We start from the raw sequence: 27,358 nt of genomic DNA, 5'->3' as shown, positions 1-27,358 counted from the left end.
GTAATACCTCCACCTTGATGCTCTCGCTGCCACAGTCAGATCCATTCTCACCATGATGTATTTTATGATGCTTTTAATTAAAGTAATTAATGTGTTTTCAAGTTTAATAGCATTTAGGTCAAAACATCTGTTCCATCACACTGATTTTTGTACACATCTGTGTGCCCACTGAATTGTGAACTTCTTATGGGCAAGCCAACTAAGTTTTTTCTGATTCCTCTATCTATATGCTTACTCACAGAGATGGATTTGGCACAAAGCTAAATAAGCTTAAGTTGTGGTATACAGCCTTCACCAGGCTATCCCCAGCACCTCCTGGATGGATCCTCCCCGGTGTTTTCACATGATCCTAAGTTTTTGCAAAATTTATAAAAGCAAGGTATTTTAATTAGACTACTGCATAGTTCTGTGGTTTAGTTTACATTAGTAATTTTTGTCATCTTGTTCTTAAATACAGCTTTCCAACTTTTAAAGATTTGGCCCCACAAAACTTAGATTCTCCCTTGCTGACACATAAGTTTTAATTTGCCTTTTTTTTTGAATGAATAATGAAGGAGAGGATGATGGATGAGTGTGTTATTAATCAACGCATTCTATTAACACATTCCACATAGTATTTGGAAATTAGCATTACTGGCAAAAAATGTTCCACAAGCCACCAAACAGGTAATCCTAACATATCACTTTTGTATAATGTCTATGAATTTCCAAAGCTCGTATACAGACGTATCTTTAATTGAATCTTCCTACCAGCCCTTCACTTAAATTTGATCTTCAATTAAATTGGTCAATATCAAAATGTTTACTACTGTGCTATTTATAGGAAAAGTACTGTTATGCTCAATGGTTATAGTTAAAATTGAGTGATTTGCTCATGTTTGTACAGTGTTAAGACTGGGAGGCAACTGATAACCCTCTGATACCAAGTGCACTCATTTCATACAACATGGTGCTTACAAATGTATTTAAATAAACTGAAACTTATTCTATAAACAAGAAAGCTAAAATAAAATAGAATTGATAATATTGTTGACCTCAAATGATGAACATTCACTTTTCCTTTTTTTCCCCTTATCCTATCTTTTTCTTTCCTTTCCTTCTCTTTTCTTTCTCTTCTGTTTTGGATGTAGGTGTTTACTATCCAACTGTCATAAAGCTAAAGCTTTTTTGAAAAATCAAAACTAACTTCTGCACCTAAGATGAAAATGTGGTTGCTGGTCAGTCACCTTGTGATAATATCTTTTACGACCTGCTTATCAGGTAAGAAATATCCTTTGCATATTCTCCATAAATTATGTCAATGTAATCAGTATGTGTGTATTCACCTTATTAAATCTGGTGCATGAAGTTAGTATTCATATGTTTTGACATCTGTGTCAGACAAGTAAATTAATACATATTAAAGCCGACCCTATTTTCCTTTTTATTTTCAATTAAAATGTCACAAGATTAAATCAATCTTATGTAGTAGTGTGCTGCTTAATGTTTAAAATGTGGATCTCTGGGAGAGAAAAGTTTCCCTGCTGCGTAACATTTATCAATGGCTGGGGACTAAATGTTACTGCTATACCCAATCTTGACAAATTGACATAATTTAATGTGCCATTGGAAAAGATATACAATAGCTCACCATTATATAGTATTTTCACCGTAAGGATACAGTACCTTAAGTAACCTCAATTGCGTAAATAAAAGTAAAAGGTAGTAAAATAATTAGAGTAATGGGCTTTAAGCATTTGTTACTTTTGTTTTTAATGAATTGATTTGTAACTTAATATTCAATTCCTATTACTGGCTGGTGTTGTGAAAAACAATTTTAAAATAATCTACAGTGTGTTCAAGGACATTAAAAACAACAAAGCAGTTTTGAAAGTGCTGTAGTTTTAGGAGAGATACTATACCTCTGTCTTTCAAAGACAACTACAAAGGATTCAGAAATATTTCCTACAAGGAGAGGAGCATTATATTTTTATCTGAAAGCAACATGTTTTCTAACAATCCATTTTTCTAATACCTTCATTTCATTGCCTTAACTCAGTAAATACTTGTTCGGTTATTATTGAGTGTAAGACTTAGGTGGAAATTATTTTTCATTTATCAGTCCCCATTTTTGTTTTAATGATGAACCTGCTAGACATCCTACTGTACTTTTTGTTTATTATTAAGGAAATAAAAATGCTGTTTTATTTTGGGGAGTAGTTTTTATTATGATGACTTCAGAATCCATAAAATATAATAATTCCATCAGTGCTTGAGAATTTTAATGACATTGCTATAATGACAGGAATTACACACACACACACACACACACACACACACACACAATTACATGCATATTTATATACATATTATACAAATATAATAAAATTTTGTGGTAGGATTATTTTGGCTAAATCTTGTTTGTATGAATAAAATGAAGAAATAACCTTATTAGTACTGAAAATTTGTCCTAATTCTATTGACCACAAATTTTAATGCAACTATAAAATGCAAAGAAATGAAATAAATAGTTGCAAACATGTGAAGAGACATCAACCATAATAAGAAACAGCCAGTAATGTCATTTTATTAACTAGTATCAGTTACTTGAGTAATGTTTCAAACCACAGCTTGAAAAGCTGCTTTGGGATTAAAATTGCTTTTTCTTTTATTTTTAGAGTTTACATGGTACAGAAGATATGGTCATGGAGGTAAGTTGATAAAAGAATAAATTTTTTAAATAACTTTTCCAAATGAACCATATTTTATCTCTAAGCAATTAAATCTATAAACTTAATGGCAAATAAATGTTAGATAACTTGGAGATTCTATAAGATAGTTTATCTGGGGTCATAAAACAACTTGTTTGATTGCCAAAATGAATGAATGGATACACCACAAACAAATATGCTATTAGATTATTATAGCAGATTGAAAATATATTCTAGGTGGCCTTTAGTTTTTCCTAATGCTTTGTAACAATTTAATGCCATGAAGTTTTGAAGCAATATTTTAAATATTGTAAACACCTAACTTACTTTTGAAATCCTCTTGCTTTGTTGAGAGAAAAAGAACTCTCAACAAGTTCTTTAACTTGTTAAAGTTAATGACATTGGAACCTTAAGATACAGTTTAGTTAGGACCCCAAAGATGGTGCAGAGTTTATTGTTTATAATTTATTAAGTATAACTAGTGATTCTGCTAATTTAGATTCTACTTCAACCACTGAATATTTCTGGCCAGAAATAGAGGCAGTGGTATACAGGAGAAGACAGAATCTAGAGTAAGACCAACTTGGATTTGCATATTCAACCTGGTATTCACTAGAGATTGTGATCTTGTGCAGATTATTGAACTTCTATGAGCTTTGACTTTCCCATGTATAAAAATCACATGGTTCTTGTAAAGACTAAAAAAGAATGTGGTGACAGATTCTAGCATAGTGATCTTACATGATAGGTGCTCAGTGAACACACTAAGACTCGTAGCTTATAAAAGCTACTGCATAGTGGTAGGAGAATGAAAAAATTAGAAAGAGGCACTGAGCAAACAGTGCTACAACTTGCATGCCAAATGAACAATATTCATGCTAGAGTGGGTCAGAAGAACTTTCATTTGTAGGTTGCCATGAGGATTATGGGAAAGTCTTAGCATGAATTCCACCAAAGCTATTTCTGTTCCCACCTTGTGAGTTAGGAATCACTGCATGTACATTATATAAAGATCAGTAAGATGTTTCTTGACTTCAACAACCTTACTGTATACTAGGAAATAAGTAAGTAGATAACGAAATTATAAGAAAAATATAATGAGCATTTTAAAAGATTTTCCTTGAGGAAAAAAGCAATATTTAATGATGGGGGTAGTACATTAGGGAATCTTGAAGTATTTCAAAAGTTAGAAACTGAGCTAATTCCAAATAAATGATGTGGAACAAAAACAACACAGAGTTAGGGAAATATGGGCTGTGTTAAGTCAGTGTTTCTCCAAGCATTTCAGAAAACACTTGTTCTACAGGATCTTAGTAGGAATTACATTAGAAAGGACTTCATTGTCAAATAAATTTGGGAAAGGTTAGTTCATAAAAGTTCAGTGGTTATTGTTAACTTTAAGTAATAAGTATACTATGTATGTAATAAGTATAATACATATATTACTTGCTTAGGACTGCTGTAATAAAGTAACTCAACTTGGGTGGCTTGTAACAATAGAAATGTATTGTCTCACACTTCTGGAGGCTGGAAGTCTAAAGCAAGGTATCATCAAGGCCATGTTTCCTCTGCAACCTATAGGAGAAGGCTTTTTTGCCTCTGCCAACTTTGGGTAGCTTTGGACATTCCCTGGCTCACGGCAGCATGACTGCAAATGTTCACCTCCATCTTCATGCGTCATCTTCCCATGTCTCTTCACATCTTCCCTCCGTGTGTGTCTACGTCTGTGACTGAATTGCCCTCCTTTTTTTAAGTTTATTTATTTATTTATTTTGAGAGTGCAAGCAGGGGAGGAGCAAAGGGAGAGAATCCCAAGCAGCTTCTGTGTTGTAAGCACAGAACCCAATGCAGGGCTCAATCCCACGAACCGTGAGATCATAACCTGAGCCAAAATCAAGTGTGGGTCACTTAACCAACTGAGCCACCCAGGCCCCCCTGAATTTCCCTCTTTTTACAGTTTCCAGTCATATTGGATTAGGGCCCACCTTTAACCTCATTTTAATTTGATTTTAATTTTGCGATTATCCTCTTTCCAAATGTGTTCATGTTCTGATGTACCAGGGATTAGGACTTCAACATATCTTTTTGTGGGAGCACAATTCAACCAACAGTATTACACCGAGAGAAAAGTACTGTGAATCTCTGAGGAAAGAAGAGTTGTAAAATATCCAGATATTCCCAAGCTTATTCACCCACCCAGCTAGTAGTTACTAAGGGAAAAAAAACTCATTTATGCTGACCGATATCAAGTTAAATTCATGACTACTAACTTCAAATTAAGAGCTGGTACTGCCCAGCCAACATACTCCACTTCCCCAATGAATTCATTTCCTCATTTTCCTAGCTCATGTCAGAGTTGCTTCCCTCTCTTCAAAACTCCAACAGCTCCTGGCTGTCCTTTACTTTCTATTACACAGAAGTGTTAGAGACAATCTCAAGAGAACTTCCACAAGTTCACCCCACTGTATGTAGTTTCCTTCCACATCTATACTCATAGACTGTGTCTTCCCGCTTGTTTTATACATGATCTCACCATACCAAACCCTATACCTGTGCACTTGTCCTATCCCATCTGGTTTATTTAAGTTCATTGCTCCAGTAATTGCCTGCCGTGTCTCCTCATCATCAGTTTCTCCCTCTCTACTCGATTATTGCTGTCAACATATAGACATTCTGTAGTAATTTCTCTCATTTAAGTAATCATGTCTCTGCTAATCCCATACTGTATAGCTAATATACCACTTTCCTATTCTTCTTTTCAACATTATTACTAAAAAAAAAATGGAGTATGCTTTCTGTCTTTCCTTCTCTGACCCATATTTCCCTTTGAACCTACTTTGATCAGACTTTCACCCCAGCATTCAACCAAGATGCTTTGTCCATGTCACCAATGATGTACACATTGTGAATCCAATGGTCCACACTAAGGCTTTCTACTTGACCTATTGGAAAGGTGATGCAGTGGCAGATATTACGTGTAGACATAATAACATCTACAGGTTGTATTTTTTTTCTCATATGTATTTCTTTTAAAAGTAAGAGACCTTTCAGTAGTTCTCCAGTCACCTCAATGTCCAGAGAGGGGTCACACATTTACCTCCAATAAGAAGGAGTAATGAAATGACATTAATGAGAGTCAACCTATATTTCTGAGTCATGTGACTGAAGATTTGATCCTTAAACATATCTGACCTTTGTCATCAGGGTAGGAGGGGAGGACTAGAACTGGTTAGTCAAAGAAGAATGTCTGCTACACCACTTAGGTGAGTTGAAAGTAAGGTTTGTTTTTTCACTTACGAATAGGAGAGTTCTATCCAATATATCATTTTGGATCTACAATAGTTTTTAACTATTACTTCATAGTAGTCTTAATAGCCTAGGTGACTAGCTTTTAAATAAAATAAATATATGCATTAAAATAATACATAGATATTTTTAGTTTGAAAAATAAAATACATCAAAATTTATTTAAAAATCCTAAAGCCCAACTCCACTCTTCTCCATGTCTCTTAAAAATTTCTTCCTCTTTTATTTTTTAGATTGTATGAAACCAACATGTATCCTATTGAGTTAAGAGAATGAATACAACTGAATTCCATATAGTGAACCTGTAATATTCAGATATTTAATTAATAACTGAATATTTGAGGGTAAATACTTATTTTTGATGCTTTCTCAATTACGGTCTGCTGTTACTTTACTTTAACAATAAGAAAAAAATAATAATACACAGCTATTTCAGGACCAACATTCACCTATACTAACCAAAAATGAAAATAAGTATCTCTTTAATTCCTTTGTAATTTAGTGACAAAAAAGAATATGAGGAGAGATAAAACAGCAGTATAATACTTATTCTGTAGGAATTAGAGTATAAAACAATCTATAATTTGTGCAATGGGATTACCATATGACTATAATATTCAAAGCTAATATCAAGGAAAATTAAAATTCTGAAGAGAGAACAGGTATGGAATTTCCATTGTCTTCACGGCACTTACACCCAAATTTTCATGACATGTTTTCCATAAGACTACCATCAAGTACTTAGCATTATTTTCATTTCATATAGCATTAGTCTATCTCTAATTATGGCTGGGATTTTATAGCATTCACTGCCTTATCATTATTTTGTGATATAGTCACTGTTATAAATTAAAATAGACTAGAGATAGCCTGAGGAGTCTAAGTCATACAAATAGGTCCACTAACTGGAGAGTGCTATATAGTGGGATATAGTCAGATATGAAGTAGGTGTGGGAAGATGCCCAGACAGTTAAGGAAAACACAGTGTGTAGAGGCTTTAGCAGTGGTCAAGGAAGGGGCTGCTATCAAGGACTTGATAGGCTCTTCTCTGGAAGATAAAGGCATGCAAAGGGAAATATGATCAACCTTTCGCTAACCTGACCCTAGTCTCTGTTCTGATAATTTTATTGCTACAAGTTCTTCAAACCAATTCCTTTACATTTTAATTATAGTGAATTACTACAACATTATAGATTCCCCATGACTCTAAAGGATTGGGACACCCAAGTATTCAAACTCCAAGCTCTGAACAGCCTTGCTTCCTTATCAGTGGGGAATGGTTGACAATGAAGACAGTAGGAAGAAGCAGTCTTTGAGACTATTTAAATGCTGTCTCATTTAGAGAATTTATTGTATTTCAAGAGACTTGTAACACTCTCCATCCCATAATAATTATAACATTGTAAATATTGTAAAAACCTCCGTGTTAGACTCTGTTCAAAATTTTTTGCCATTGCTTTTTTCTAATAGTTTTTTTCCTTGAGATTCTTCTTATACTTATGTAAAATTATGTTTTTATAACTAACAGATTGAGATGACATATTACAGAATGAGAAACAGAATTTGTTTCAAAATAGATATAAAATGAATAAAAAATTATCTCAAGTACAAATCATAATTATACTTCCAATTTTCAAACATAAAATAGAATAGAATAGCAAGATTACAGTGGACCATCTCCACATAAAGAGAGGTGAGGTAATCCCAGTTTAGAGAATACAACTGATTATGTTAGTGTTGGAATTAAGAATGGTACTGAAAAAAGCAGTAACTTTTACCTGTCATTCACATTTGTAAATTCGACAACAAATATTCTTATATGATTTTATTCTTATTAATCTTCGTGATCAAATTTAAGAAATGAACTTATAGGGCACCAGGGTGGTTCAGTTGGTTAAGCATCAAAGCTCTTGATTTTGGATCAGGTCATGATCCCAGGATTGTAGGATTGAGTTCTGCTTCGGGCTTAGCACTAAATGTGGAACCTGCTTAAAATTCTCTCTCTCTCTCCCCCCCCCCACTCTGCCCCTCTCTCCCACTTGCACTCCTCAAATAAATTAAATAAATAAATAAATAAATAAATAAATAAATAAATAAATAAATAAAGAATTTAAAGAATTAAACTTATTTCTGCAAGAGACTAAGATTACATGGTAGAAAACTGGTGATTTTGCATTAAGAGTAAATCAAAAGAAAGAGTGATATGAAATGTCTTCAATTAGCTTGAGAAATCATCCATAATTTTGTGCTTCTTTTTAGAAGAATTTACCCACTAAGAAAAAGGGCACATATTTAAAAACTAATCTTCTTTTTCTGTAACGTAATACCTATTTCTTGTCTTGGGTGCCCTATACCCTCATAATACATCCAAAGCACTGTAATTTATCATGTAATTACTTCCATGGCTGTAGAAAAAAACAGTAAGATGGTCATATTTTCTGTTTCTGAGAGTGTAATGCTTGCATTAACGATTCCTTTACTGATCCTCGTGTCCTCCCAGAAATTTCTTTTTCCTTGATCTGAGTGCCCTAGTGGAGTAAACAGAATGATGAGCTCAGACCCTCTTCAAGGGGGTTGTGAGGATCACATTCAGAGATTCACCCGCATGCCCATGCAATTCACAAGCTTGTCTTGAGTAATTTATCTTTTAAGGACCCAAATATGTTCCCCAAATAAAATATGTACAGTAATTGCTAAACCATCTAAATGAATACATTGTTTTATTTAGGCCTGTACATTTTACAAAAGCAGGGACCCTCTATTTATAAAATAATACTTACCAGGAACATTACTGTGATGTGAAGTGTGTCCTTTTCTGCTTTTGACCTAGAGAATGAGACGAGGAAAGTATCTTGCTTGAATGCAGTGTTCTCTCAATGTGAAAAATAAATCCAATATTTTGGTGGAAAGTAGCTTCATATTTTTGTCCCCTGAATGTTTTGTTGTCTGTTCCTATAAAGGCCAGGTGGATGAGGAATATGAAGAAATATACATGTAATTTATGAAGAGTCCTTGTCTTTGAGAAAGAAAAATAGCATGGGGTACTACTAATATTATCCAGTTTGGCATATACATTTCAACTCACTTCACCCAAAAAGTGTTTAATCTTTACATATACTCCTTGAGATATTGCTTGGCAAGAGATACAATCTCGTCATTATAAGTATGTGACATTTGATTATTTTCCATGGAAATTTTCATTGCTGGTCTCTTTTCTGAAAAAAAAAAAAAAAAAAACCAACCATAATTTTTAATGCATATGATCAAGATGAAGAAACTACTGAAACATCCTCAATTTTCTAAAAGCTGACCAACTTTTATCTCGAAAGCATATATGCCTTAAAATCAAAAGATACACTATCAAATGAAATATTTAAGATTATACATTTAATTAAAATATGCAAGTCCACCTTCATATACACACACACACACACACACACACACACACATATATATATATATATATATATATATATACATATATATATATATATACACACACTTCTGTCTTTGTTGAATTTGAAGGTAGCATACAGTCCTTTTTTTTTTTTTTAATTTATTTTAATGTTTATTTATTTTTGAGAGACAGAGAGACAGAGCACGAGTTGGGGAGGGGCAGAGAGAGAGGGAGACACAGGATCTGAAACAGGTTCCGGGCTCTGAGCTGTCAGCACAGAACCCGACGCAGGGCTTGAACTCATGAACTGCGAGATCATGACCTGAGCCAAAGTCGGATGCTTAACCGACTGAGCCACCCAGGCACCCCTATACCATACAGTACCATAAATAATTTAAGGCCAGTTTAGAATGAACATAACGCTATTTCAGAGTGATAAAAGTAGTTGTTTCAAGAAAGCTAATGAAATTATAAATTGAGAATTTGTGATTATTACAATCTCTTTCATGGCACTGCCAGAGGGCACTAGAGAAGCAGATGTTAGATGGGCCAGGACTGGCTATTTCTGCATTGAAACCCAATAATGTTAAAGGGGGTTTAACTATTACAAACCTGTACCTGTTGAGATGAGGACAAATTTTGTGAAGTAGTGTGCAATCACTAATATATCCCTCTTATTAAATACAACAAAGATTTAGTTAGTTGTAAGTCTCTCCTGTTTGCTGTTTGTGGAATACAAGTTGGAGAAAATCTAAAGGAAAAACCCTAACCTTGAAGACCTGAGATTCTCTTAAGAGTATCTTTCACAGAACAGAATTTTTTTATTTTAATAAAATCAAGCTTGTCTTTTGTTTTCTTTAATGAACCATGCTTTTGTGTTCTGTCTAAAAATCCATCACCATACCCAAGATCATATTCAAGTCATTGACTGAACTGGGAACAACTAATACCTATAGTCCTATAGTTCATCAAAGGTCTCCCAAGTGACTTTCTGAAATTCTTACGCTACCACTAATGTAGCAAATGGAAACTCAAGATACAAGCCAGTGCAGATCAATGATATTCTATTTAAATTATATGCATAAGTGTATTAAACATCCATTTCCCCTTAAATTTAATGATCTTATGCATTGGTAGTAACAGTAATGACATAAACATCAGGATCGTTATATAAATACAATGTACTTAGAAGATATTTATGAGCTTTAAACTTCTATAAATAATATTTACTTTTACTCTCTACATATCTAGTCTACTTAAATTTTTAAAAATTGTTTGAAAAATTCACACTAAAATTGTCATTGATTGAGGATAGAGTTAAAATAGTAGTCATCTTGTCTTCAAGAAGAGAATCTAAAAATACTGATAAAACTGCACTTCTCTGCTTGTCGTTTTAAGCATTTTCATGTGAATTGGGAAGAAACAAAGCATCTCCAGATCAGCAGGTGTTACTAAATTGTTCCAATCAGAAAAGCTGTGCAATTGGGAGAGACTCAAGGAAGAGCTTATAAAATTGTCCAAGTGGGAAGAAAAATGGCATATGATTTTTATCATGGATATGCACAAGGTCATTTCTTTCAGAGATTGAAAAATCTAGAGCCTACATCCAAATGAAAGTCTCCAGTTATCACAGATTTGGAATTTACTCCTCATTTCCTCTGGTGTGTGGTTATATCCCAAAAGGCCAGGAAATACTGGGCATCATCAGGAAAATTATTAGAAGTGAAGCAGAAAACGTTATATGCATTTCTGGCTTTTTACAGCCTCAGGAAGAATATGGAACTAGACACTGCTCACAGCAGGACTTTCACAGTCATTAGCAGAGGGCTTCTGTGAATACCTTGCATTTGTGATCTTATTTATGGTTGTATTGGGCCTGAGGGCCTTGAGAACATATGCCCCTACTCTTTCCTTTCTTGTTTAAATGTTGACCATGTAAACCAAAACATTTTTAAATGTTGATCATGTAAACCAAATAGCTTGCATAAAACAACAGTTTGGAGAAGTACATTGTTGGAACTAAATCTTAGTTTCTATCATTCCTCTGATTCTGATCCAGCAATTTGCTATCTGAAATAGAATGGTGATATGGAATGTAACTGAGGTCTATAAATTCTTGAATGGCAATTTCAGTAATTCCAACTAAAAATGAGTCATCTCCTTTTTAAAATATTTCAGGCAAGTTTAGAAAAATTGTTGCTTCATACTTAGAGAAACTAACTTGAGGATTTTATTAATCAGCTACATGTACCAAATAGGTATTGATACAACGCTAATAACACTAGAACAGGAAGAGTGAATAAAGTGTGGCTTCTTGCTTTTAGAAATTTCATGAGTTGATATACAAATATATACATATACATATAATGATATATGCATAAGATGTACATAAGATGTATAAATTAAATTTTGAAAGGATTGGCAAATGTATGAGAAAGTTGGCAAAATCATTTATTGAATACTGACTGTGAGCCAGGTACACTGCTGTCTTATGTGCATTGTCTCAAAATAATTCTTGCAGTGTCTTAATGGGATAGATTTTATTATCCTCATTTTATGAAGGGTGATATTGAGGCTTGGAGAGTTTAAATAATTTTTCCAAAGACACTGTAAACACTACTGAGGCAAGATTTAAATAATATAATAAAACTACTCATTCAGGGAAGCTGGAACAAAGCTCTCATCTTCAAGGTTGTTTTTAGAGAAGACAAAAATGTCTCTGTGGCGTTCACCTTAAACTCTCTTAAAAAATAAATTGGAGGAGTGAACCATAGCTTTGCTCTAGCAGAGACATTTTAATGATCTTATGTAAGAATATCCTCCTTCCTAGCCACACATGCTAGTATTAATTTCATATGGGGCATATGGCTCTTAGCTCTTCTCTGTAAGTGCTGCCATATTGATGTCATATGAGTAATTCTCTTCTCGTCTTCCTGCTGTGAAGCATCACTCTCCCCTTCCAGAGAAACAGCTGCTTCCCAACATGGGTATGCTTGTGATGAATTCTAAACCAGTTGGTCAGATCCCATATCCACGTAATTTGTTTATTGACTGTTCTAGATGTTCCTGAGTACAGGCATTGGTCACATGTGTAAAAAAAATAAAACAAAAAAGAAAAAGTGACTCAGGGAAGAGCCTAATTTCCCCAGAGCATCTACAAATTCATTCATTCTCTTATTAAAAAATCATTCAGCACCTATTGTGCTCCAGACTGCTTGACCGCTAGCTGAGAGATTATCGACACAGCCACCTGTTCCAAGTATTTGCAGTCTCGTGGAACAGACAATTGTATCAAGAATCACAGAAGGTGTGTTAAGTACCATAAGCTATGTGAGGAGTTATGAGAGCACAGATGAGGACCAACTGAGGCTAGGGGGGTGGCTTCCTGGAGGAACTAACTACTGTTGCATCATAAAGGACATTTTGAGCATTGATAGGAGGACAAAAATGAGATGATTAGTCTAGAAAGGGGAAAAAACATGTGGCAAAAGCTCAGAGGCATGAAAGCATGACTCATTTGAGGGACTATAAGTAGTTAAGCGTGACAACACTGGGTGCTTTGGGAGATGCAATGAGAGATGGGCAGAGAAGAATTTTGAATAAAGCACCTAAATGTTTCCTCAGAATTATGAAGGCAAATATCTTTGTTCAAATGGGAATGGAGATTCTGTGTTTCTGGCATTTTTTCCAAAATCTTTTTAAACATGTCCGAATTTTCTTTCACTTATAGCAACACAATGTAAAATAATTTTATTTTTCTTGTAGTTTCTGAGGAAGACAAAGGATTTGGACCAATTTTCGAAGAGCAGCCAATCAATACCATTTATCCAGAGGAATCACCAGAAGGAAAAGTTTCACTAAACTGTAGGGCACGAGCCAGCCCTTTCCCAGTTTACAAGTAATGTACCTCACTGCTCTTTTCATAGTGGCGTGTCAGACCAGATTATAGATCAACATCTGTGACCCTGTAATGATAGAAAAAAGTTATAATATAAGCCTGTTAACAAAATACAGGGATATTAACAAAAATATTGGCATACAAGTTATCAAAATAGAGTAGTTTAATGCCCAGATAATAAGTTTCCTTAAATATATGCAAATAATCCACTTACTATTTTCTGCACAGATAATGCCAATGCTTTTTGATATTATCCATTTAAAAATTTTGTAATGGTGATCATGGATTTAACCACATAAAAGGCTATGTGAAAATCATGCACAATTTAAATATACTCATTTGAGAATAAAATGTTCTTATATTCATTGACCTGGATAATGCATACTTACATATTATAGATGTTATTCCTGTATCAACTACATTTAGAGAGCTTGCATTTATAATCCTGAAAGCACCACTTTTTTCAGTAGTATCAAATCTATATTCCAGATAATACAGCAAATTTCTTAAATATCCCTGCCTATTAGACAGTTCATATAAATATATCTCCCTCTTTTTTCTGAGGTACATATTTATATTATAAAAAAAGAACAATGGGTTTTTCTGCTTCAGATGGTTCAGAAAAGTATACTAACAATTCCTAGCCTGATACAATGAATTAGATTAAAAAATCAACCTGACACCAATGGATTTGAATTTCACCTGTGAAATGGTTCCATGAAGACAAAGCAAGTGATTGATGGGGAAATTGGGACTTTAGTGCATTAATGTCAGTTAACTTAATTGAAGGTTGTCACTCAACAAGATTGATTTTCATAGTATTTTTTTCTCAGTAGAAAAACAACTGTCTATTGTTATAAAAAGTCGTTATCAAATTTCATTCTAATTGAATTTATTTTCTCTTGAGTTCAAGAGACTGTCTTAAGTCTCTGGGTTAAATTACAAAATTATTCTTAAAATAAAATATGAGTTTATATACAAAATCACCATCCCTTTGAAATTATTTTTATTGTTTCAATTTCATGCATGGGAGTACAAAATAAATAGACATTTTATAAATTATAAGTAATATGTTTGTTCTGAAAATATTTGATGAGCTAGACTTGTTTCTACCCTTAAGCCATACATAATAGGTGTTTATATACATAGTTATGGGCATGGAATAGTATAACTAATAGGGACTGTAGAGGAGATCTAACCCAAGCACATAGTTTTATAGGAAAGGAAGTTGAATCTTGAATATGTAAACTGACTTGCTTCAGAGTTAGTAATCACAGATCCAGGACTGAAACACAGGTGTTATGGCTTTCAAAGAAACTTATAATTTTTTCAGTATGTGTCTATATATATAGGTTGATAACATCTCAAATGCTATTTCAGTGATCTCAAAAGCTATTTCGGTGATGCTTATTTTGTGACACTTTGTCCTTGACACTCATACATGGAAACTTAGCAGATCAGTCTATGGGCTGAAATGGAGACACCATAACAGAAGAGATTGTTCTCAGATAGTGTTCTAGAAATGGGAGTTTCTTACTGTGTTCAACCCCTTCCCAACCCCACAGACACAGTAAGAAGCAAAACTTTGCATAACTGCAACTTAATACACATTGATTAACAACTCCCTTTTTTCTCTTCTCTCCAGTCTCTGGCATCCACCATTCTATACTTTGCTTCGCTAGTTTCACTATTATAGATACCTTACATAAGTAGATCTCATATTAAGCGTTCTTATCAAAATTTAAAATGTAAAAATAAGAGAGAAAGCTTTGCTTGACAAATATATCACCAACTCCCTTCCATAGGTTGTACCAGCACTGAATGCCTAGGATGAGTGTGGCCTCCTGACCTTGCACCTTAATATAGAGAGCTGGAAGGAGAAGTAGATGTTTAATTCTGTTATGAAGGCAGTCTGCATTTGACAACAAGAAAGAAAGAAAGAAAGAAAGAAAGAAAGAAAGAAAGAAAGAAAGAAAGAAAGAGGAAGGGGGGAAGGGAGGAAGAGAGGAGGGAAGGGAGGGAGGAAAGAAGGAAGGAAGAAAGAGAGGAAGGGAGGGAGGAAGAAAGGGAAGGAAAGAAAGAATTCAGCTCATGATGCAGCGTGTCTGAAAAGAACATTTGAAGTTTTTAAAATTTACTTAAAATTCAGAGCGAGCCATACTAACCTTGGTCATCATGCAATGTGTCATTCACACAGTAGTTTTATATTTATGGCATATTCCATGGTAATGTCTTATTCATGGCAACACCCTGAAAGGCACAGCAGGGAACCTTACCTTTTACTCATCAGCCTTGAAGCTTTCATCATCTTGCTTTGACCCCCAAAATAATAAGAATGCTAATTAAATTGCATTTAAAACTGTTTGAAAGGAGTTACAAGAATGGTGTGTATTCCTGAAAGTAAAGTAAACCAGTGAACCTACCCAAACGTAGCAAAACTTAATCATTATATAACCTAAAAGGCAGAATCAAATGTACTGGAGAAGAATTAATGCAATAAGCAAAAATTTGGAGTCATCATAGTAGAAAAACAAAATAAAATTGGAATTGCTCAACAAGGAAACCCATTGCCTTGGCAAGTGCTAAACAACTTGACAATGGATTGTTCAAGTAGGGCCAACATTGCCATCAAACTGGGGGGAAGGAAGATTTATTCATTGGGTTGGAATTTGGGAGGCTTTCAAAATGCAAAAGCCCAGTTTTCTGGGTTTGCTTTTAAATTACGTCCTATATTATAAAAGTTAAAACTAAAAATGTTCCAGTAATTTGATTTAATAAAAAGTATTCTAAAATGTTTAGGCTTTTTTTGGTAAGATTCTAACCCTAATTAGAAGTGTGCAAGGCAATGAGCCATGAGGCCCCAGCCCACTAATTGACCATGGCTCTTGCCTGTGACATTGCTGAAGACATGAACCCTGATACAGAATGAGTATGTATATTACACAGATGGTCAGCTTAATTGAAAACTATTTTCTACATTTATTCTTCTCATAATCTCACCAAGGAAGTTAGATTCCTGTTTTTAGTCAATTTATTTATAACACAATCCCTTAAATACACCTGCAATTGTATATTGGCTTGGAAACAAAAGATCCAATTGATTTTTGCAATTTTCAAATTGTGTGATCGACCTCTAGTGGTCAGAATGTGACATTTATTCAGTAGAACCCTGACTTCAATTAGTTTTATTGAAAAATTATTTTGATATATAGAAATCAGAAATTTATATTTTATTTTTTTACTAGAGTAATGCATTAATATTTTATGCAACACATCTGGATATGCATGAATCTTACTAGTACATAGATGATTATCATTTATAATCTATGTATATCTGCTAAGAAACCAATTAATGTAGCAAAATTCAGTGAAATATATGTCTCTGCAGATGTCTTATTAATAAAGAGAAAATGTTTCATGCACTTTAACATTTACCTTTATGTGCCTGATCTAAATCATAAATTATGAGCCCAGCGACCCAGAATTACAGGGTGTGAAGAAATACCATACCAAGTCATCTACTTAATCATCTGATTTCACATGGAGCCATACCCATATTATTTTAGAATGACATTGGCCCAGTATGCTATTTGCAGGCCTCATGACCTTTGATATGACATTTGTTTTTCTTTCTCATAGATGGAGAATGAATAATGGGGATATTGACCTGACAAGTGATCGGTACAGTATGGTAGGAGGAAACCTGGTTATCAACAACCCTGACAAACAGAAAGATGCTGGAATATATTACTGTTTGGCATCAAATAACTATGGGATGGTCAGAAGCACTGAAGCAACCCTGAGCTTTGGATGTAAGTGACTGTAACTTTAACATGGTCAAGTGTATTTAGGTGAAGTAAAAATTAGATGTCATCATAAGAGTCAATAAGAAAAATCAAGATGAAAAGAAAATGAAAGAAAGGATCCATAGATAAAGTGGGTCTTATATGATCACATTTAAAACTGTGTGGAGAGGGGCGCCTGGGTGGCTCAGTCGGTTAAGCATCCTACTTTGGCTCAGGTCAAGATCTCACCTCTCATGAGTTTGAGCCCCATGTTGGGTTTTGTGCTGACAGCTCAGAGCCTGGAGCCTGCTTTAGATTCTGTGTCTCCCTCTCTCTCTGCTCACACTCTGTCTCTCTCTTTCTCTCTCAAAAATAAATGTAAAAAAATTTTAAAAAAAGATTGTGGAGAGAAAATTTCAAGAGTGAAGCATCGTGAAACAAAGGCCATGTTCTGTGGGATTTTGAATAACTTTCTAAAAACTAGTTTCAGTGGAGGTGTCAAGCCATGTGTTCTCAATGGAAGCTTTTGGGGGCAGAAACCATCTTCGAAATTGTAACTAACAGTTTCTGTTCTCTAAAGTTCAACTCCACCTGACAGAATCTTAATCCATAGTACTTAATTTACCTTATTAAGAATACATTAAATTAAATTAATTAAATTATTTTAAGTTTAAAATATTCTCCTTATGGAGGCAGTTGTGAAAAAATACCTTCAGGAACCTTGTGCTAAACTTAAAGATAGAAGCTATTCTAGAAGAAAATTGCACATTGAAAGAGGGGTTGGGCTAGATGATCTCCAGTATGTGATTTTATAAGTTAGCACTTAAATCCTTTGCAAAATCAATTATAGGATGAAAACCATGTTTTTTTAATCAAAAAAAATTGTTATAATGTTTATTTATTTTGGAGATAGAGACAGAATACAAGCAGGGGAGGGGCAGAGAGAGAGACTGAGACAGATTCTCAGGGTCCAGGTACTAGCTGTCAGCACAGATCTCCATGCAGGGCTTGAACTCATGAACCGTGAGATCATGACCTGAGCCAAAGCCGGACGCTTAACCGACTGAGCCACCCAGGCACCCTGAAAACTATGTTTTAAGAGGACCCATGTGGCAGTGATTACCAGAGGGTGTGAACAATCAGACTCAATTAATGTGGCCACAGTTGGAATATAAATAATAAACCCAGTCCTTGAAGAAACAATAGAACAATTGCATTGCATTGAAGAAAAAGGAACCTAAATAATTTTTTAAAAGGAAAGTCAAGTCAAAGGGCAGAAACATTCTGCTTTCTTTAATAATGGAATGGGATCAAGTAAAACCAATTTCAAGGTTGGGAGGAAGCATTTAAATAGTGACATTAAGTTATCATTGTTGAAATGTCAGCTAAGTATTTGAGGATGGGGTTGGCATTCAAGTGAGGCATCAGGATGAGAGATATATATCTGAAGGGCTCTCTGCAAAAAGGTAATAATTAGAATGATGACTTTTCTGAGATACAAATATATTCAGAGAGGTAACAGTTTGATTTTATAATTCACGTACTGAGAAGTAGGAGATGAGGCAGGGCTGAAACAGAATGAGCATGAGTAAAACAAATAAAGAATAAAATAGAGTATCATGAGGGGTGCCTGAGTGGCTTAGTCAGTTAACCATCTGACTTCAGCTCATGTCATGATCTCGTGGTCTGTGGTTCAAGCCCTGTGTTGACAGCTCAGAGCCTGGAGCTTGCTTCAGGTTCTGTGTCTCCCTCTCTCTCGGTCCCTCCCCCACTCATGCTCTGTCTCTCCCCATCTCTCAAAAATGAATAAGTGTTAAAAATTTTTCAAAAATAATATAAAAAATAGAGTATCATGAAACTAAACAAAATGTGAATTCTAAGTAAACAGAAAAGAATGAAGATGAGACGAGACTAAGGAAAACTCAGAATTTGAAAAGGAGAAAAAGTTGGTGACTAGGATCCTGCCATTCATCCTGTTCCTTCACCCCCTTGGAGTCCTCCCCTTGGGAAGAGAAATAGACTTTTCAAATGAGTTTGGGACTCCAAGTCACTCCTCTTTACTTATTTGGTAGAATCCTGGTTTTGTCTGAGCCAATTGTATTTCCAGATGGAAATTACTTACTGAGATTGAAATTACCTTACTAAGATTCTACCTAAACTTGAAGCAAAGGTTGAGGATATTTGTAATCTTCAGGGTTGTTAGCACACTTACGTAGGCCGATACTAATATCCAGTTGCTGGAGTTCCTCACAGAAGTCTTTTAGAGTCTATGCAAATGCCAGCATATAAAAGCAGAATTGACTCGCACAGGCTCCACCAAAGCAACTGAGAAGTATCATATCCAAAAATGAGTTAGTAGGTAAAAGATATACTTTAATGAAAATCTCTATTGACTGGAGAGTGAATGTTTTCCTTTTTGCTTTCATAATTAGATCTTGACCCTTTCCTACCTGAGGAGCGTCCTGAGGTCAGAGTGAAAGAAGGGAAGGGAATGGTGCTTCTCTGTGATCCTCCCTACCATTTTCCAGGTAAACTAAGTTCCTCTGTGACTGTAAGCATCTGTGCAATGAATGCATCAGTTTTAATTTTCTTAACAATAATGGTACATTTATGATTAAATAAGACTCAATATTTGTCTAACCTTGTAATGTATCACTTAATAATGGTTATAGACTCTTCTAGGCTCTTTAGTCACTTGGCCCTAATTCCAAAGGTCTGGAATCATATTGGTTTATAAACAACATATATGTTAGATTATGCCCTTATTAACATTCTTGTTACACAGGAGAAAATATGATAGACTATTTACAAATTATTTTAAAAATAGAACAGTGCTGGTCAGTCATTTCATTAAAAGTATTATATCTATAGTATACTGTGAATTATATAAATGCTTGAAAAGGATAAAGACATAATAAATTACTAATCTTTTTAGGGAATCTATCTGCAAGAATAATCATCCAATTTAGAAAGGGGTTAAATTGTCATCTGTAACAAGATTCAGCCTTTGAATACAGGTTTTCTGTGCTTTGATATGGCTAAAAGAGAAGCCACCAAGTGCTAATTAAAAGATGAACACTTTATATACTTTCATTAATTTTCATTTGCTTTTTTTATAAAATATCTTCTTGAAACAATATATAAACACTACTTTTCACAGTGGAAAAAAAACAATGTTTTATATTCTAATATTATGGCATAAATTTGTCTTTAAAGACCTTCATAGAGAATATATTCTATTACAATTATATGTATATCAAGTCTGGTTGTTTATATACCAAATATCAGTAGTTTTCTCTCTAATAAAACAGGAGAAATACTATTAAATGCTAAATATAGGAAGAACATAGAATTCAAAATGATGTAACAACCTTCCTATGAGAGAGTAATCTTTTACTATGAAGAACTGCTAAAACTACGGGGAAAAAATCCCCTGATCTCCATAGCATTTCCCACAAACAAAGGTAATGATCATAAATAGCCAATGACTACATTTGACTACATTCAGCACTGGATGGGCTTCATTTAACCACTCATTCATTCAACAAATCTCTTGTGAGCACCTGTTATACAATTACGTGTGCCAAGCACTGTGTATGCCGCAAGAATACCTATTTGAGTAAAACAGGAAAATCCACTTGCCCTCAGGGATTTGCTACAGGAAGAGACAGCCAACAGACAAGATCCATAGTTAACAGGTATAGCTTTTCCAAGATTCCATTTGAACTACATTCCTACCAAGATATTGGTAGTAGGTAAGCTCCAGGGTGGAAAATTAATTCAGGGAAGGGAAAGAGTAAGTGTTAAAGGGATAGCTGAACTCTTATGAGGGACATTGCTGTGAAGGTAACTTTGAATAAAGCCCTGAAGGAAATGAAGAAGCTAACAGTGCAGATGTCTGAGATAAGGGCATACCAGGCGGATGCAGCAGCAGGAACAAGGGGTGAGATGGGACTATGGAGGGAGATCAAGGAAGTCAGGGTGACTGAAATAGACCGAATGAGGTAGAAGGTAGTAAGAAATGAAATTGGAGAGATACAAGAGCTGTATCACATGGGACCTTATAATTCATAGTGATTACACTGGCTTTAACTAGAGTGAGATTTACATTGGAGGGCTTAGACCAGAGAAGTCCAATGACATTGCTTAAGTTATAGAAAGATGAGTCTGGCTGCTGTTTTAAGAAAAGACTTAATGGAAATTCATTTCTAAATCTGTTATTCAAAATAGGAGTGCAAAAGGAAAAAGATATAAAGACACAGTGTGGTTAACAATCTTCATTTTATTTTTAAAATGCATTAAGGAAGATGGGTCATGAAATTTTGGAATTTCCTATATTAATGCAGGGTCTGATTCTACTTACCAATCATGAAATTCTAAGCAAAACATTTAACCTCTCTGAGTCTCATTTAGCCTATCAGTGAAATCGAAGTAAGAATATTAATAGTCCATACAATACTTGAGAGAGAAAGAGAGATACCATTGCTTATCGCCATGCTTATATTTACTCAAAAAAATATGGTAGCTTTTGGAAAAAGCACTGTTTGTCTTGGCTTACATCCAACATTTGTTCTGCAATAGCCTAGTTTTGATAATGCCTTAGCTTACTGCTAGAAAACAACAGTTTTAAGAGACAATATTTTCTTCCAGATGACCTTAGCTACCGCTGGCTTCTAAATGAATTTCCTGTATTTATCACAATGGATAAACGAAGATTTGTGTCTCAGACAAATGGAAATCTCTACATTGCAAATGTCGAGGCATCAGACAAAGGCAATTATTCCTGCTTTGTATCCAGTCCTTCTATTACAAAGAGTGTGTTCAGCAAATTTATCCCACTCATTCCACTACCTGAACGTAAGTATTTTGTTACACACTATTTTTGCAGATTGTCTGCTTATGGAGTACTTACAATATGAAAAGAAATATCCAGTGGGAAGACTTGTTGGCTGCCCAGTCAGGGCAAACAGAAGATACACAAACAGAAGACTTTGAAAGTCTTGGTCATTACTTAGTTTTTCTGATGGAGATTTACATGTTAAAAGTGCCCTAAGATGGCAGAGAATGTGTAGGGACTGATTCATTAGCCTAATACCCATATATTGGTTACAGTGGGAATCACTGACCTCTGCTTTTATTCTCATGTCCATTCAAAGCTTTTAGTAACTTAATGAAAGAGAACAAATGATTAGATCAAAACAAGCTCTAGTGATTATAGAATTAGGAAATAAATGCAGTTTTATTACTTTGATATTTTAAGGAACTATTTACATGAAGCAAATCAGTGTATGTATTGCCTTTATGCTATAAGTAAGTAGCATGGAGTATCACTATCATGATGCCATAATTGATGATCACTGACAGACCTGAATGGCATTTCCAAGATTCTAGTTGAACAGCATTCCTTATTTTAATGCATCACTTCCTAAGAAAATCAGACTCCAACATATTTGCTTACTTCCCATTGTTTTTATCATAGTCCTCCTGTTACCACTCACATCAGTGAGTTCAGGCTTCTGAAGAAATACTGGGAATTGTTGTTCACAGACCTAGGCTTGGTTCCTGCCTCTATTCTAAATAAGAAATGGGGAAAATGTCATCATATCACTGTGGCTGCATTTTTTCTACTCAAGATTGTGGTCACGTAGTTGGTATTCAATGAATATTTTTTGACTTCTGGCTCTTTTTTCTCTCCACAATCTTGGAGATACTTGAGATCTACTACCTCATAGAATCATAAGGAGCCAGCATGTAAAAACTTCTATAGGTTTCTTTCTTATTCTACCCCAGAAGTTCATCTCATCTATTTATTTCTTACTAGCATCTCTGTGGAAGAAGTGTTTCTCTTCCTGTTCTAGCTAATTCTTCCAGTTGCACTAGTTCATTTACCATTTGATTCATTTAGAGACTTCACTATATCATTTAATTCCTGCTTTTTTTTTCAGAATCTTTATTCTCCATTCATTTCCCTCTGTGCATTCTTTTGTATTAACTGCAAACCATCTTGACAATTTCTTATTTGCTAAATCCAAAGTATACTTTTCAGTTCTGAATTTGTATGAACTTTGACACTGTTGATCTCCTATGCTTCTCTTGAACTCTTCTTTCTTTTCCTAATTTTCCCAGCTCCTTCCCTCCCGTTATCTTCCACCTGCCTCTCTGACAAATTCTGTGCAGTACCCTTCCCCAGATCTTCCTCCTTCTTATATTTCTCTCTAATCTTTTTTCAGATATTCTTACCAATTTATGCCTTTCGACAGCAGCACTATGGAGATGAGTCCACATTCTTATATCTAAAACTTTTCTCTTTGTTTAGGACTTAATTCTACCTACCTCCTAGGGTTGTCATACAGAATGTTTTTGAGAATGTTAAGTTCAAAATGTTCCAGACACATCTTTCATCTCATGTATAAAACTTCTAGTGTTCTTCATCTTGTTTGGTGGTATTGTCATATCTCTACTATCTCAGAATAGCATTTTTAATCATCAAGTCTTGTCCTCTCCTCATCCTCCAGATAGCTAATTCAGTGGTCTGCAGCTAGTACGTAAGCACTTGGGAAGTTTGCGGAAATGTACAACCCAGAAATACTAATTCAGCAGGTCTGGGATGTGACCCAGGAATTTGTAGGTTCAGTAAGCATCCCCAGTGATTACAATGAATTGGATCTTTTATCTATGGGTTGTGAAAACATTGACCCAAAGAGCAGTCCTGTTGATTCTGCCTCTGAAAGACAGCTTTGACCAGTTCTTTCCTTTTTTATTCCTACTGCTCAAGTCCTCATCTGTTTTGCCTGAAGTAATGACAAAGCCTTCCTTAGATACTCTTCTAAAATTCTCTTCTCCATGTTCCATTCTTTAAAACTTCCAACAAGATTTTCTACTTAAACCAAAGGTGATATTCATATAAATTCTCTTTCCCAAACGCACTGGCAGTTAATCACCAAGGAAATTATTCTCAAAATGTTTAATGTCACAGTTTCAAGCCTTCTAGATAATAGATTCAAGCTCATCTTCAACACGTATATTTTGTGAATTCCTACACTTAAAAAAAAAAAATTCCCTGCATACTCCTGAAACTTTGTTTTAATATGTTGTTTCCTCAACCCGAACTGGTCTAGTGAATTCAAATACTCTTCTTGCCTGAAATTCCCATAGGCCCTGCATAATCAACCATCCTCCTTAGCTGCCACCCTTTCAGACCACTTATTTTTGTTTTGACTTGTATTTTCAGTCATTGTGTATCTATTTGTCTCTCTAGTATCAATGAAGTGCAAAGTACCATTCATACTATAATCTTAAACCATGCATTTTGCCTTTCTGAGCCTGTTTCTGTGACTGTAAGATTGAGGGAATAAAGCATCTCTCAGTATAGATGTGCTCAATACATTCAATAAGGTAACTATATTGATAAGCACAGTGTTGTCTGAATAAACACTTTTCTTCGTTCCCTCTCTCCTTCCCTCTTTTCAACTTATTTCCCTTTTGCCATATGCATGTCTTTCTTCTTTTCCTCCTCTTTTGTCGCCTGGCCTCTTTCTTTTACACTCTTCTCTCTTCCTTCTACCCTTCTCCCTCATGTCCCTTGTCCTTTCTCTTCCTTCCTGAGTCTCATTTAGTGCCTGGCACAGTGTTTACACATTTTTGATGCTCTTTAAGACTTCTTAAAAAAATTTTTTTTATATTTATTTTTGAGACTGGGAGAGACAGAGCATGAACAGGGGTGGGTCAGAGAGAGGGAGACACAGAATCCGAAACAGGCTCCAGGCTCTGAGCTGTCAGCACAGAACCCAATACGGGGCTTGAACTCACGGACCGCGAGATCATGACCTGAGCCGAAGTCGGCCACTTAACTGACTGAGCCACCCAGGCGCCCCTTGAAAAATTTTTTTAGTGAATTGAGTAAAATTAGTTACACAGCTTGAGAATGAGTCAATATGATTGGAAATGCTAGATGAAATTTATGCTATATACATACTATGCATAAACAAATACGTCTATGCATTGTGATATGGTCAGATAGTTCCCAGTACTTGAGAAATGTCTTCCATACTGAAGTAATTCTATCAAAATTACAATATTGAAAAAAAAACTCTTTTCATTCTGCCTAATAATTAGTGGATATTTGTATTTTTCTTGATATTAGGAACAACAAAACCATATCCTGCTGATATCGTAGTTCAGTTCAAGGACATTTATGCATTGATGGGCCAAAATGTGACATTAGAGTGTTTTGCGCTTGGCAAGTAAGTATACTTATATTTTTTATTAACATATATAGAAATATATTAATTTTTGTACCATTTAGGAAATAAATGATGTAAGTGTTTAGCTATAGAGAAACAAAGTAATTTACTTTGAAATGTTGTGGACCCTTAGCTTTTGTTATCTCCTATTTAAAGTCCCGTTCCTGATATCCGATGGCGGAAGGTCCTAGAACCAATGCCAAGTACTGCTGAGATCAGCACCTCTGGGGCTGTCCTCAAGATCTTCAATATTCAGCTAGAAGATGAAGGCACATATGAATGTGAGGCTGAGAACAATAGAGGAAAGGATAAACACCAGGCAAGAATTTATGTTCAAGGTAGACATGTTATTTTAATTTTCTGTAAATTGCATCAGTATCTTATTTATAGCCATTTCCATACTTGAAAAGCTAGTATATAATAGTTTAAAAACAGTGATGTATCTTATATTATGCAAAAAAGGTGAAATATTTATCCATCTAATGAAGTCACAAATATGGCTTAAAAAAGTTATAAACTTCTATTAGCATCATACTAACACCAATGGATTCATAGTAGTGTTCTTGATAATTTTCTGAAAATACAATTGATGTAACTTGTTGACTCCCTTCCTTGTTCTTTTTTTTTCCCCAATACCTTTTTATTTGTAGAAGAAACTATGCATTATGACTCAGGCTAAGCCACTGACTTGCAAACTCAAGTATGCTTCAAAATCACCTGGAGGGCTTGTTAAAACACAGATTGCTGGTTCCCAGAGTTTCTGAGTTAGAAAGTTCTATTTAGGGCCCATGAATCTGTATTTCTAACAAGTTCCTAAATGATGCTAATGCTACCAGACCAGGAGCCACAGTTTGAGAACCTCCTTTTTCCAAAAGAGGAAAAAAAAATTTTTTTGAAGCAGTTTTCTTGGTCAAGTGTTTGATTCAGACACACACACGCACACACACACACACTTACATTTAGGGGGATAGAATGTTGTGTTTCAGGGACCACTTGAAACTTTTCAGGCTGAAATCATTTCTGTATTATTGTACAATATAAAACTTAAAGATCACAACTAAGCAAACATCTAAGGTTTCAGTAAGCCCATTCATTTAAAGGATAAGCATCCATTGAGTGTCTACTCAGAGACACACACTATGACAGGAACAAGTGGAACTAGATAAGAGAAATACTCTCTCTGTCCTCTGTCCAGGATTCATACTGTTTTCATACTATATACAAACCTCTACATTTATACCAGTATACACAAGCAAACGAACATATGCCTCCATACACATGTGAGAACCAAACTGTGATATCAGAATGGGGAAGGGGCATTGTGGCTCCTACCCAGACCCAGGCCTCTGTCTATACAGGGATGAAGTAAGTGCCTCCAATGACTTAACACATGAAGTCTCACCACCACCATCCCATAGAATTCACCAGGATTAGGCTCTTTTTGCCTTTACCCTGTTAATTCCATTTGGCACAGAAAGCCACGCACTCCAGGCCTCCCTTATCATCTGAACTTAACACCTACACAGCTCTGCACATGTCCTTCTCAGTCTCCATCTCATCCCCATCCCTAACTTCTGAAACCTTTGTACCATACTTTCTACAACACACAGGCTGCTATCATCGCAATCCCCTATATTCTCAACTTCTCTATAACTTCTACTCTGAACTTCTCACTTAACGAAAACATGGTTCTCCCTTAAAGACACTGCTTCCCCTGTAATCCTCTCAGGCAGTGGCTAATTTTCTTTCACAGCTCTCATTCCCTTTGGCTTGCAGTATACCTGCTCTTCTTATTCCATCTCTTTTCCTTTAAATGTCCAGTTAACTATCTGTCAGGACAAACCCCCTCATTTCTCTAAGGATTTTGCTCTTGGCAGCTCTTACAAACCAGAACACTACTCTTTACATTCTTAGTGACATCAAAATCAACTTAGACTATGATTATCTTTAGTAGTTTGGCCTCTCAGTTCTATTGAACTCCTCTTCCCTAATGATCCGTTCCCATGGCCACACTTCAGACCTCAATGTTACCAAAAAGT

The 27,358-nt window shown here is 35.0% G+C and overlaps 1 protein-coding gene across 5 annotated transcripts in view; it reads left to right on the top strand.

The window, feature by feature from the left end:
- CNTN1 (contactin 1) overlaps positions 1-27,358 on the top strand; it is a 363,960-nt gene that overhangs the window by 188,455 nt on the left and 148,147 nt on the right. For all 5 annotated transcript variants that reach the window (XM_019452463.2, XM_019452461.2, XM_053895743.1 and 2 more), the window contains 8 exons: positions 1,131-1,260; positions 2,658-2,690; positions 13,159-13,291; positions 16,931-17,103; positions 19,509-19,604; positions 21,727-21,933; positions 25,220-25,319; positions 25,476-25,657. In XM_019452463.2, coding sequence (XP_019308008.2) covers positions 1,200-1,260; positions 2,658-2,690; positions 13,159-13,291; positions 16,931-17,103; positions 19,509-19,604; positions 21,727-21,933; positions 25,220-25,319; positions 25,476-25,657 — 985 coding nt within the window. In that variant the 5' untranslated portion in view covers positions 1,131-1,199. The remainder of the gene's footprint in view (positions 1-1,130; positions 1,261-2,657; positions 2,691-13,158; positions 13,292-16,930; positions 17,104-19,508; positions 19,605-21,726; positions 21,934-25,219; positions 25,320-25,475; positions 25,658-27,358) is intronic.

Source organism: Panthera pardus, unplaced genomic scaffold (genome assembly GCF_024362965.1).
Source record: "Panthera pardus isolate Hobbes unplaced genomic scaffold, ASM2436296v1 HiC_scaffold_6, whole genome shotgun sequence".
NCBI classification, from domain to species: domain Eukaryota; kingdom Metazoa; phylum Chordata; class Mammalia; order Carnivora; family Felidae; genus Panthera; species Panthera pardus.
Note: the sequence above shows the minus strand (reverse complement) of the source record. Positions and strands in the feature narration are given on the sequence as shown.